General features: G+C 38.4%; 1 protein-coding gene across 1 annotated transcript in view; it reads right to left on the bottom strand.

Moving 5' to 3' along the window:
- The window catches only part of UXS1 (UDP-glucuronate decarboxylase 1), a 56,313-nt gene that overhangs the window by 1,071 nt on the left and 40,871 nt on the right, over positions 1–14,371 (bottom strand). The window contains exons 10-14 of the mRNA XM_014893452.2: positions 9,535–9,654; positions 6,007–6,050; positions 4,913–4,973; positions 3,407–3,464; positions 1,050–1,153 (exon numbers count right to left, since the gene is read on the bottom strand). Of these exons, the coding sequence (XP_014748938.1) occupies positions 1,050–1,153; positions 3,407–3,464; positions 4,913–4,973; positions 6,007–6,050; positions 9,535–9,654 (387 nt within the window). The remainder of the gene's footprint in view (positions 1–1,049; positions 1,154–3,406; positions 3,465–4,912; positions 4,974–6,006; positions 6,051–9,534; positions 9,655–14,371) is intronic.

Here is a 14,371-nt window from a genome sequence, read left to right on the forward strand (position 1 = left end):
TCCCACACATGGTTATGATGGGCCTGCTTAGTATCAAAACAGACATGCATAATTCTACTTTCAATTCCTAATGCATTGAAAGAGACAAACATTCAGCATTTAAGCTCCTTCTGTTTGTAAGGATTAAAGATCCTCTTTCACAGCATGGTATAAAGCTGGCATCCAGTATCTCATTTGATATTCTTAAATCCTATACAAATAATTGTAATCCTACAAATTGCAGTGTTTAAATACAGGCATAGAATATGGAGACAGGAATAACAGAGGAGTTGTTTTCTCAGGAGCCATATGTTCTGACATGCTTGCTGACACCACCACCAGTACAGCAAGATAAAAACAGCAGCACAGAAACTGCTTGCCTTGCTGTACCAACTCTGTACTGGTGCTGTACTTCAACAGCTACTACTGAAGTACTACTGCTCTGTACTTCACAGCAAGTTTTGTTACTGCCTGGGCCAAACACAGAAGCCCAGAAATACAAAAGTTAAATCTTCTGTGTTTGCAACAATTTGTTACCACCCTTGTGCTGTCAGACATGGTTTATCAGGTGGCTCTGTGAATCCTTTCAGAAGGGTCTGGATCTTTTTTTCTATTATTAGGCCTACATTTACTAGGTAGGTTCACATGCCTCCTGGAATGATTTTTGTCTGCAAATTTAAAAAAGGCTACAAACCACTGTAAAAGTTCGAATGGGGAGCTGGCTAAAAAAGTCACACTTCTTCTGGGAATTAGATCTTACCACTCCAAGCAAACCAACTCGTATTGCCAGCGACAGGAATGAGGATTGCAGCAACACCAGCAAGCCCATTAGCTACTGGCTTGGCAACTAAGTAACTATGTACCATATACTTCAAATGATTCATCAGGCTTACAGAAAGGTAAACATCTCTTAACACACAAGTGAAAAACTTAAAATATTAAAACTGTTTTGGAGATGGTGTTAGGCAGATATTCCAGTATGGGAATGTATTGTTATCATGTGGCCTCCCTCAGCCCCCTCTGCTTCCTAGTGTTTTACCACACAGCACCAGTAATTCATTTGTACATACCACGGGTTCCCAGCCAAGCAGTAACTTGGCTTTTCTGATGTCAGGTTTTCGTTTCTGAGGGTCATCCTGTGCTTCTGAGAGAAACTGGATTTCACTCCCACTGCCTATTAAACAAGACACTGTGATTTATCATTTGAAATTCACTAAGCTTTGCATTTACACCTTTTCTACCAACTGGAGCAGCAGGTTTTTCTGCAGCTCTCTGCTTCATAATTCAGCCACTGAAATGCTTTCCACAGACACAGATGTACTGCATGCAATAGCTGGGTGATCCACCTGCCACACAGCAACATAGGTTCATAATGGATTTCACAAAGATTTCAGCATGGATTCACAAAAATTAAGTAATGCTTAGTCTATAAATCTCCTATGAGGAAATGACAAGGGCAGAGCAGTGGATATCGCCTGCTTTGACTTCGGTGATGTTTTTGACACTGTCTCCCATAACACCCTCCCTTAGTGCTGGGTGAGCAGTGAGGAGGAGTGAAAGCTGTGTGGCCATTCTCAGAGGCTGGTGATCAAATAGAGACTGGTAACTCGTGCTATACCCCAATGTTGGATCAGTACTGCATTGCTGATACACCAGAGCATGTGCTGCAACACAGACCTCGAGAAAGGAGGCTGGAGAAAGGGCTCACAGGAACCTCATGAAATTCAACAAGTTCAAAGTCCTGAATCTGGAGAAGTACAGGCTGGGGGCCAACCAGCTGGAATACAACTTGGCAGGAAAGGACTGAGGGTCCTGATGGGCACCAAGCTGAATATGAACTTGCCATGTGTGTCTGCCACAAAGGAGGCAAATGACATCCTAGGGCTGCCAGCAGGACAAAGGAAATCAGCTTTCCCACTAATCAGCATTGATGAGATCCATATGGAGAACTGGGTCCAGTTCTAGGCTCCCCAGTACAAGAGAGACAGGGACATACAGAGCGAGTGCAACACACAGTGATGACAAAGGGACTGGAGTAAGAGGAGAGGCTGAAAGACCTGGGGCCCTTCAATCTGGAGAAGAAAAGGCTATGGGGAATTTCATTCATGTGTATAAATACCAGATGGAGGGATTAAAAAGAGGAAGCTAGGCTCTTTTCAGTGGTGCCCAGTGACAGGATCAGAGACAGTGGGCACAAACTGAAACACAGATGGAGGACGTGGAGTCTCTACCCTTGGAGATACATAAAAGCCATCTGGACATGGTCCTGGGCAACTGCTGGTTGTAGGCTGTCCTGCCTGAGCTGAAGGGCTGGACCAAATTATCTCCAGAGGTCCTTTCCTCAACCCTTCCATGATTGTTAGCACTTAGGCATTAGAATGGGCATCAGCTTCTCTTTGCCCTTAATCTCCAATCTGATTTAAATAACCAATCACTTGCCTTTCCTCAGAACAACAGACAGAAAGAGGCCAATTCTTCTAACCAAATCTAGAAAATAGTTTACATGCCATTTTAGAACTAAATTGTCTCCCCTAGTGGACTGGAACACATCAAGTTGTTTGTGAACAAACATAGGTGACAATCTATGTGTCTGATGGGGTTGGTGCTGTGATTTTTCCATTTCCTTCCCTGATCTGTGAATTCACAAAAGTTTTCCAGAGGGAACAGTCTTTTATTAGAAACAACACATGCATCAGCTTCTGTGTTCTGTGTTGGAACTCGTCTTTTTCAGATATGTCAGAAGCACTCCTGGAAGGCACAGACTAAAAGTCCTTGGCTAATGGCAGCAGGATGTTTCATCTCATTAGGGAGTCACACTAGAAGACCATGCACAATCATTTCATTCCATTCTTGAGAGCTCTGATTTGCTACAGGTGTCAGAGCAAGAATGAAGAGGAAGCCACAGTGTTTTCTTCCCAGGTGCTGTCAACCCTTTCAAGAATCACTGCTAGAAACAGTGAAAAGAACAGGAAAAGACTGTTGCCACACCATGAGGTTTTTAATGGTAGCTGAAGGACCACAGCCTGCACAACTGTGAAGAATCATCTTCCTGAAGTATCCCTATTGCAGCTGAGATACTATGCAGGACATTGTCATTCACATATTTTACATTTCATTTATGTATTGCCCTTGTGCCAAAACAAACCTAAAAAATTGTCCAAACATTATAAAAATTAATGGGTATAGATTGCACAGATACACAGAAAATGTATTCATTCTAGTCTTCATGCAATAGTTCACAGACAATTGAGAAGATTTGGATTATCCTATTAATATTTAATGATATGATTAAATGCCTTTGATAAAATTATTAAGAAATCCAAAGACTAATTAAATTATCCACATATTACACACACTAATCAAGTAATAATTATCTAATGACAATAAGTACTTAATAAACTTTACAAGAATTACTAATCGTACTCACCAACAAGTTTTTTAATTAACTGGGCAAACTCTAGGATAGTGTGCTCTTCTGGGTTTCCCTACAAACATAAGAAATGCTCATTTCAATAACAATTAAACACCTTAATTTAAATACCACATGCTAGACACGAGATGGTTCCAACAGGGGCATGTTAAACTCTGAAAAAGCTTTAAGCTTTATTCTACTTTGTTAAAAAAAAAAAAAAGTAGCAACTTTGATAAGCTCCTTCCTCACTTGAAAATTTTTCTCCATTATATTCACGCTGGTAATTTAGTGTATGTAGAGAGGTGTTGCTCCCTGAATCTCCCCCCCCCCCCCAAAAAAAAGTAATTCTGAAGGAGCTGGCAATCACAGTAAAGGCCTATGTCACTGAGCAGCCCAGACAGCCACATCATTTGGAAATCTGGATTAAAGGACTGTGCCCAGTTGAGGACAGGTATAATGAAGAAGTATGCTAAGTTCTTGGTTCAGAGTTAGTAACCCAGACTCATTTAGCTGCAAACAATTGCTTCTGAATCTACTACAGCTTACATATCAATACATAAGGCCTACTTGCTTTCCTATCCAATACTCTTTTTCATTGTTTTTAACCAACTTGCACAAAATTTCCTGATCAACATTTCACAATCAAATGCTGAACACTTTCTGCTAGCATTAGCTCACCTTCATCAGACTCAATTCCCTCCATCCCTAGCTTTCCTTGTTTCAAAACTCTTCTTTACTACATCTCGTTTGACCTCAAGCTGAGCACTTAAGATACATGCAGATTTAAATACTGAATTTTTTGAAGACAAAGCATGCTCTAGGGTTTAAACACATCAGCGTTTGGATAGAAACACATACATTAATTCATGGCCACAGGAAGAAGGGAAAATCTAGTGATCAACTGCCCTGCAGAGTTGAGTATCTGATTTGGCAAAAGCTGGCATATACAAGAAATGACTTGGGATACACATCCTTTTTCTGTTTTTAAATCCACTACTAAGAATAAGATAACAACAAACAGGACAGAACAAAAATCTTACTAGACAAGTTAAGTTCCAAGCATTTTAAACAATATTAGAGAACAATACCATAAAATACTACCACATTTTCCTTGAATCCAGGGTAGTATGAAATTATTTCTAATTATCTAGAGCTAAGTATTCCTTCAGTGCTTTTTTTCCACTAAAATCAGTCTTCAATAATTTTCTTGGTGCACTTTGCATGCGTCCCCCACACACTTCCTTCCTTCATGTTCTAATTACATACATCTTCTTGCTAGAACAAATGTAAAACTCCAGCAAACGTATCCTGTTCTTGGAACTGTAAGACCTCAGCATACAGGGGCTTGGTCTTCTTATTTATAAAGAGAGTACATGGGAGAGTATGTGGTTCTTTATAATGGAAAGACCTTTTTTTGTTCCATTTATTTTTTCTAGAAATCAGTATCAGTGACAAGGAGGAAAACAGAGGTGGTGTTGACCAGTGCACTGTAACTGAGGAGAGTGGAGCACTCATACTCACCAAGTTAACAGGACTGCTGACATTGCTGTTCATCAATGCCACCAACCCGTTCACAAGATCACTGTAAAAGAGGGAAGAAAAGATTGGCGCAATTTCCACCTCTCTATAAATAATATTCTTGGTCTAAAAAGAGAGCTGACTCCTAAGAACGCCAGTAAAGCAGATCAGGCAGCTGAGGAATGCTGAAATCAGATTTATATGGGTGCATGTTCTCTTGAGTGTTTGTACTAAAAAATGATTAATATTTCCTCTTCTCTCTAGTATGCAAACATCTCTGGAGGCTGATTTCCAATGCATTTCAAACAGAATAGATCAAGTTGTAATACAGAGGCATATAACGCTACCACCTACTTTGCAGCCTGTTGTTTGAATTGTCTTCTCATTTTCAAAAATTCTTAAACCAAGTTTGTTAAAAAACAGTATTTTGGTATTACTTTCCCCCAGCAATATAACTCAAAGTTATTCTGGGTTATTAGCCACAGATGTAGCACCTTGGTCCTAGACATAGAAATCCAGATCCTTTTCATTATTACTTATAATCAGGAAAGGAATGAGTACTTTGACCTGATGGGTTTTCTTTAACATCTATTACTGCTAATACTATTTTCAGCAGAGGGAAAGAACATTTCCAAGCAAAGAATGCTTGGAACCAATATGGGGTTTTTTAGCTTTTTTTCCGTGCACAGCACACCAACCACAGTAATCCCAAGGACACGAGGTGGCAGCATTGCATTAAAATGCAAGGAGTGACAAACTGTTCAGCACTAAAAACTTGTCTGTTACTTGCTGTCTCTGAAAGGGAAGAACACGTTAGTATTTCAAGTAAAATTCTAAACCAATTAATGTTTTTCTCCTTGATATTTAAAAAAACCTCCATGTCTCCCTTCTATAAGTAAAACTGGCTCCTAAGAGCTCCAGTAAAGCAGATCAGGCAGCTGAGAAATGCTGAAATCAGATTTCAATGGGTGCATGTTTTCTTGAGTGCTTGTATTAAAAAATGATCATAAAAAGTAAAACAAATGCACATGAATACAAAGCGGACCAGGCTACCCAAACCATGAAGTAAATTATCAGCCAGAACAAAAAAGGCTTACCTGACATACTGGAAAGCTCTTGTCTGAGTTCCAGATCCATAGACCTAAAACCATATGAAAAATAGGAAAGTTAACAAATACAGAAGCCCTCTCTAGCCCAATTATCTTTTCCTTACCATTCTAGAAAAACATCTCAAGGGGAAACACTTGAGACACAAGCTCAATGTTACAGGAATGGAAAAAAATGTTCTTGCAGAGCCTTTGGCAAAGTATTAGTTCACTGAAGGTTGTCTTCCTCTTGGATCTGTCTCCAGTAAATATATCCCTAGGCATTTTGTTAACCAGAACTCTGCATGAAGGAAACCTTCTCAGGGGTGTAGGACAGAGTGATGCTTTGTCCTCTCCTGGAACACTGAAAGAAGGTGCAGCCTGCACTCAGCCAGAAAAGTGTGCCAAACATTTAAAGCAAACTTCAGACTACTAAGATGTGGTTATATGAGCAGTTTTGACTTGCTTATTAACAAAAGCCAGCTTCAAAGAGACCACTAAATGTTAGTGGTCTCTAAAAAAATTGTTGATGATAAACAGCACTGTGTTTAAAGCAATCAGGACAAAAAAAAATCAAAAATCAAAGGTCGTGTGGCTCTAAATATTACTATCTAGGGAAATGGGAAGCAGAGTAATTTCTAGATGATCTGACTCACAAAGTCACCTGTACAGATTTGTATTAAAATCCTATATGGGAAAAAAGAAGTCTCCTCAGGTTATATACTCATACTTTGGAGCAAGTAGCTAAAGTTCAAACAGACATTAATGTATACTTGAAGCATACATATTGGCATTTGATACTATTATTTTTTCACAGTTTAACCAAGTGCAGTACTAAAGTCTCTAGAACACGAATACTACTGAAGTCTCTAGAACATGAACATTCTGAAAGCTATTAGTAGGCACATTCAAGTGGTGAAAACATTTCAGTTTAACTGGGGACACACACATTTTACCAGCAACCTGCTTCATTACAGAAAGGCTTTTGGAAGGACAGAAAAGAAAGCATGCTTGTTTTTCCTCGAGGACAGAAAGGGCAGTACAATGATACATAGGCCATCTGTTACTTGGTAAGCCTTGTGCTGTCCAAGGCTGACTCAGAGCTCAAAAGAATTCACATTTCAGTACATATTGGGTAAGATCAGGGGTCTAAGAGTTTACCCAAAAACTGATTCAGAGAGGAATGTACCAGGAGCACAATGACAGCTTGATGGACTCCCAAACAAACAGGAAGCAGATTTATGCATTTATGTAGAGCTTCCTGCATTTAGCTTTACTTGTAGTGTGTGGGATAAGTTTTACAGAACTAAGTATTTGTACATGATTTTTGCAAAGTCACCCATGTAGTTATCTTTCCCACATACAGGCAATGGTTGGAAAAGACAATATCGTTTCTATCTTCCAATTTCTCTTAATAAATCTTTCCTTTATAATAAGAAAACAACAATTGTCATGTTTCCAGAGGCCACTATTTCTACAGCTCAGTGACAGTGTCCTCTCAAGAGATTATTTACTCCATTTGAACAAGTACTCTGAACCGAGAGACCAAATACACAGAGTTTCTAAAGAGATCAACACACTTGGTATTCCTATCAGCCAAATTCTGTGGTGATATAAGAGTGATTTTTTTTTTTGGGGTCTCAGCCACTGCTTATTGCTGATAAATAATTTTATTTGACCTGGTCAGCTAAAGAACTCTCTCCTTTCTTCTTTTCTCAGATCCAGTAATTTTCAACATCAGGCAGTTATTTCCTGCAGAACAGTGATGGTGGGCAGAACATTCTATTTTAACCCCTATCACAATTACATTCTTTCTAAAGTTTAGACAGCATGGCAATTATGGAAATAAAATAAAAGCTTTCAGTGTCCCCTTCCACAGAACAACATGGACTCCAGACTTCTCCTATTGATGCTCTGAAATATTCCAGGGAGACTGTATATTTTAAAACAAGATAAGTGCTTCATACTTCCCAAGGCTTCAGAAAGCTTCCAGTTAGTGCTCTTACTCTGTTCTTATAAAGGACTGAAGTACTATTGCCAATAAAACTTGAGAAACTATGCATGAATAAAAAAAGAAACTGACAGGCCAAATATGGCAGTAGCTTGCTATATGCGCTGGGGACCAAACCCAAAAAATGGAAATACTTTCTGATCCTCTAAGAGCCAGTCAATTTCCTAAACAGCAGAGAGGCTCAGACTTTATGCCCTGGGAACATCAACTCACAAATCAGCACAAGGCCACACTCACATTTTGATACAACCAAGTCCTACAAGGATCAAAAGTACCAAACAAGAAGCTCCACCTTCTCGTCTGCTTCTATTTGTTTAGCTCCAATAAACAAGTTTGGGGAGATACCTGGGTAAGAAAATGAACCTCTTTCTGCAGGAATTTATGCTCCTTTTTTGTAATGTATTGATAGGAAAATAGCACAGGCCCACATGGTTGTGCTGTCTATGTAGTGTTGAAGAGATTCCTATCAAGGGCTAGGCAAGCTGGGCTCACTTGGTTTAGTCAGCTACCCAAGACTAAACTCTGAGATCTGTACTCTTAATGCTGACTTACATGGCAGACAGTAAACACTGGCCAGTAAGTTACAGTCAGCATCACACAATAGCTACCATACACTAAGCAGTAACAGGGATTTCTACAAAAGTGGTAAATCTTGGGGGGAAAAAAATCTTTAGGAGAGGTGGTGAACACAGCCTTACTGCAGGCTTGTTACTCTAAAATAACCCAAGCCTAAACTGGAAATTTAGCAAAGGCTAGGAACACCAGAGGAGCCAAGATTAGTTGCTAACGACATTAAAAATAGTAATAAATTGCCTAAGTGACCAATCATTGTTAAATAGTAAGCAAGAAAGCAAATGCTGCCTTCCAGAGAAGACCTTTAATCTTTCGAAAATTAGCAGTGAAAGGTGATGTGCACTGCTTTGCAAAACCTATGTAATTTGAATTCCTTAAATTTTCTTTCCCTAGAAAGAGTTCTAGATTTCACTCAGTCAGTAGGGTAGTATCTACCACCAAAATTTTGCAGGGGGTAGCCATGCTTTGGCACATTATTTGAAAAAGATTAGTTAGATGAGATCTATCACAGGACACCAAGCTTCATTTTGCTTGGCATGACTTATTCCCTGGCCTAAACTCTTCAATGATCTGTCCAGTTTCAGACTTTTCTATAAAAAAAGTAGTTGTGGGAGTTACCACAAAACTTTCATCCTTATTCTCCTTGGATCATCTGCTTCGAGATATTTCTGACAGAACTCTGGATTTTGTTTATATCCCAAATAGAGAGAATGCTGAAATGCTTCTGCAGATTGTAACTGGTAGCCTTGTTTCTTTCTGGGAAAGAAAGAGAAACCCCATTGACAGAATCCATCTTCTGAAATGTCACTCCAGACATTTGAATTTGGTATACTGGAACATTACATTTTGGAGGAGGGGAACATCTGTATTTTCTAAAATCTACCCTCATTCATAAGACATCAGGACAGGACAGAAAGATGGACGGTTCTTCCTATCACCAGGAGATCTTCACTTACTGTTAGTGGTTCTCCCTGGAGAGCTTGTAGGATAAAATTACTGACAACTCTTCCATCATTCATATGCATTCGAGGACCAAAGGTGTTGAATATTCTGGCAACCCTCACTTCAACTCCTTCCTGTAGCCAAAGAAAAAAGAATGGTTACTTCCTTAATAAAAGCGTCTTTCTCCCTAAAAGTGTAAACTCATCCCTGTCAAAAAACTTTTTAAGCTTTCAGCTTTAACATGCATTATTTTATAATAATGAAACACTTAATGTCTCCTCAGCCCTTCTGAAAAATGTAGTGCATATAGCAACATAATTTATACTAGTTCTCAGTATTTGTAATGCAAATCTAAATCAGTGCTAGAACAGCTCATGATTTTAGCACAAGTATTTTCTTCCATGAAGAACTTTAAGATTTTTCAGTAATACCTTTCCAATAATAACTTACTTCACCTGGGATTCAGGTACTTTTTTTGCACATAAATGAAGCCTCACAATAACTGGATACAGCACCAAGGTAGTATTTCCATAGGTTAAAAAAGTCCATACTTTAGAAAAGTTGAACATGTCAGAGAAGTATCTTTTACAAAGGCCATAAAGCGATTTTGTAGCCACAGCCACAGTGTATTCTAGTGCCCTTCTTATCCGGCTGTGTAAATGCATGCATTACAATCAAACTCTTCAATGGCATAGTTTTTTTCCAAGAAACATTTTTATCATTTCCAGAAGTCCTTTCTATAGAATATTTTGCAAATCTTCAAAGCAAAATGCAACTAATATGTGAAACTGGAAACTTTCTGGACAAAGCATTTTAACAGTTAGAGACTGTAGATGGAAGTAGTCTCTCTCAAGTTATTTTGATTGACACGTTCATTTGGACAAGCTGCAGTTTATGATAAAACCTACAAGAAGAATGTTTGGCCCTTAAACTTAAGGGTGCTATTAAACAGGATACTGCTGAGTTCAGAGCAATATGTATGCTGTAAGCAGATAGATGCTATCATCTGAGAGTGACAGTCACAAGGTAGGGAAGAAGGTATCAACATCAGTGCAGGCCTATGTATCCTCCCTATACTACCTGGTCCTCTCACCTCCCAGAAAAAGACATCCTTGTATCAGTTACAGGAAAAAATTTGTCTGAAGTAAACTTTGTGTACTCTGATTCAACTGAAGTCACAACCACAGTGCTGTGGAGTCACAAACATTCCTTGCATAGCCATTCCTTCACAGGATACACAGAACATCTTGTATTTTCCATGCATTTTACTAAGGCTTAGACCAATGCTTGTTCTCGTCTTGGAAGAGGATGTATGTGGAAGAAGTGTATTGTCAGTATATCTGTGGCTAAAAGCTGCAGCTCACACACACTTCACTGAGAAGAGACCTGGAAACACATATTTCTTGGAAATAAATGTAGCTTCATGTACAAGAGACACTTGCAGGAAAATGGGGCCTTCTCCCTTAGATCTCCAACTGATTCATAAACAAATGAATCCTCAAAGATGTTTTATGAAAGCAGTAGAACTAGCTTTTTACAGGTGAGACAGGCAAAAGGGACATCCAATACATCAGCTATTACTTGGTGTTGGGAAATCAGAAACACCAAGTAGTACAGGTAAAGCCCAACACCTCCCAGTGTGGAGAAAGTCAAACAACATTCAATTCTATTTAGCTGCAGGTAAGATTTCATTTGTCCTGATCAAACCTTGTTTGCACCTGCAACTAAATGGTAAAATAACAGTAACAAGGGAGGTAACTATTGAGCCACAGGAAAAGATACACAGTCTTTGTCCAACAAGCTTGTATCCACAACAGAGCCAAAAAACAAGCTAACAATATTCACTGCGCCCTTCCTGCTGAAAGAGACTCTGGAAAGAGCTGAAGTCCCTTTCCATACAAAATACACCAGCTGGGAACATACTCTTTATTTCTTGTTAGCTAAAAAAGTACAGCAGTGTAACATTTCAAATGTTACACATTACAGCAACACGACAGAATCATTCCCAAAGCCTTAACTGCATTTGCAAAGATATACTCTTACAGATCTGCTCCTTCCTCTGTTTTGCCAAGCATTTTATCTTAAGAAGGCCACTGACTCCATCAGGAAGGGGTTGTATTTCACGTGGGCTTTCCAGATCCATTAATAACAAGTGCAGAAAATAAGGCACCTGGAAGCTAGTATTCAAGATAAAAATAACTCATTCAACAATGCTGACCAAAAAGCCTCTCTTGCAATGCACAAGCTACAGCAGTAGCCTTGTTTTCCAGTATTGGAAACTAGCTAGGCATCTAGAAAAGAAAAACAACCCATCCTCTATAGGCACTTATTCATAGAAACAATGAATCCATTATTTCTTCTCCCTTCTATTTATTCACCTCACCCCACTGTAATGTTGTCTTCTAAAATGAGTAACCTTTTATTTATAGTATCATCTAGCAAAAACTTTTTTCTTCAGCCTAGTGCTTTGAAAAATCTATTTTCTATGCAACTAATTTTTCATTTGCCCCTTTAAAACTGGAATCTGTCTTCTCAAAAGAAACTCTTCCACAGACAGAGATCTTGGAGCCAATAACTTAAAAATTGTCATAACTCTCCTTTTTCTGTTTCATTAACATCTCATTTGAAGTGATCCTTTTTATATGCTGAGTAACTCTACTCCTTTTTGTATTAATTGTCTATGTCTTAGCTATGTCCTGTTACTCTGAGTATTTTCAATAACATGTAGTAATGACTGACTATCTCTACTATATTCCCACTATCAAAGTCGATTACTTCCCCAGGTTTGCAGTAGTAAGTCATGTACAGTATTTTATTACGTCCTAGAGACAGGAAAAAAACCTCTTTGGCTCATATTTAAACTGCTAAACGTAAGAGAGCTTGAGATTTATCCCTAATGCTGAGATAAAATGCAACCAACTGCCTTCTGTCCTCACAGTTTAAGACAATGCCTTCCCACAGCAGATTGATCAGAAAGAAAATTCTTTGAGCAATCAAAAAAAACCGCCTGAGAGCAAGATCATAAAATGCAGAATTGTAGACTAGCAAAACACTTCAGTTCACTCTATTATTTATCAGCATGAATTTCTTCACAGAAACTGTGCCTGTACAGATAAAAAGAAACAGTAAAGAAGCAGGAAAGATTGCTATGGCCTACGGAGATACCTCCTCTGAGTAAGTACTCAAGATTATTCTATAGCTGTCAGTCAAAATGTAGCATTTAATTATCCAGTCTGCAAAACAAAGCTGTCCATGGTTTTGAGCATGAGTCTTTGCCAGTGATTTAGAGATCCCAGGTCCAGAAACTATCAAGGGTATCAAGGATGCTATAATAATTCCTTAGTTTTAAAAGACATTATTTTAATTTTATAAGCTTTTTAAGAACAGGTATCTCCTTGTATTGACTTCTTAGAAAACAGATCAATACAATTCAAATGCCAAGCTTCTTTTAACCAAAACAATTTGAACATAGTATGCTGTGGCTGTAATTCCAAAGGGTATCAGGCATGCTTCTCCTATTAATTACCACTGCTTTCTTCTTTGCAAAGTCTGTGGTTTTATCTGAACAGCAAGTATGCGTTAGGTCTTCCTGCATAATATATCACAAAAGGAAAAGCTACAGATTTCTGCTCTCCAGCAGACAACTGGAATTAAAAAAAAATGCTGGGGCAGTCCAGACAGTAGTAGGGATATTACTGTGACCTGATACAAATCTTTACCAACGTCTCAGCCAGAATTACTTAGATTTTTGTCTGCATTCCTTGCTCTAATAGTCGCTTTCTTACTGATTCATATTCTTTCTCAAGTATTTCCATAGATCATTAACTCTCAAAATTGTTCCCAAATCTCTGAATTGCAATCACAGAAGAATTGCTAGCACTATGTACACTGGATCTATGATGTGTTTAAGCTACAATACTCTACAATGAAGCTGGGCCCAAGGAATTTTATTTTTATGTGCCATAAATTGTATAAAAAAATGCCATTAATACTGTGTTACTAATAGCTTTTAAGTATTATTTTACAAAGACAGTGATGCTGAGATGTGAATTTCATAAACACTAAAGCTCCTAAACAAGCTAGGAAGGACAGGCTCAGTCATCTGACTCTATACTTTGGGCATAATGTAGGTCCCTGAACACAACCTACAATTTTACAGCTCAAATGTTACCATGCTTATAGTTCAACACTTTTAACTATTCTAAGGCAACTCCAAAACTATCACTTAATGTGACAAAGCCCATTTTTTACCACCAAAGCTTTCAAAGTCACATAGCTGCTATAAAAAATGGATTAAGAAAGAGGAAGGGGAAGAAAAAAATTCCTGTAACATTCTCTAGTGACCTGAAGCGTTGCTTCAGCTCTGGAGAATTTCCTTACAGGTCAGTAATATAAGAAAGAAATCTAGTTCACACACACCCTTAATATGCACAGCATTTAAATTGCTCTGTATTTTTATTTACAACACACCTATGCAGATGATGCAAATCCCTGCCATGAAGGCAGTATCAGATTCTAGCCAGTATTTAAATTAATCCAGAGTATTGAAGTGAACATTAATACGTAGCTTTCCAGGTAGCTCCATAATGCCAAATGCAATTTTTTTAAGGTTGAACAGATAAATGAATACTAAGTCCTGAACAAAGCACAAAATTCACACTACAATACTGTGTGCTAAAACTCCCCTCCCACCGCTTTTTCAGGTGATAAAGTCAAGAAATGTTTAATTCATAGGGTCAAAATAAGTGAACAAAACAACACTGCCAGCAGAGTAAAAATGCACTAACAATGCCTTGGTCAGGACTACTAAGGAACTCTGATGACAGAAAATAGTCAACTTTGACAGATTCA

This window comes from Sturnus vulgaris, chromosome 2 (genome assembly GCF_052056855.1).
Source record: "Sturnus vulgaris isolate bStuVul1 chromosome 2, bStuVul1.hap1, whole genome shotgun sequence".
In the NCBI taxonomy this organism is placed as follows: domain Eukaryota; kingdom Metazoa; phylum Chordata; class Aves; order Passeriformes; family Sturnidae; genus Sturnus; species Sturnus vulgaris.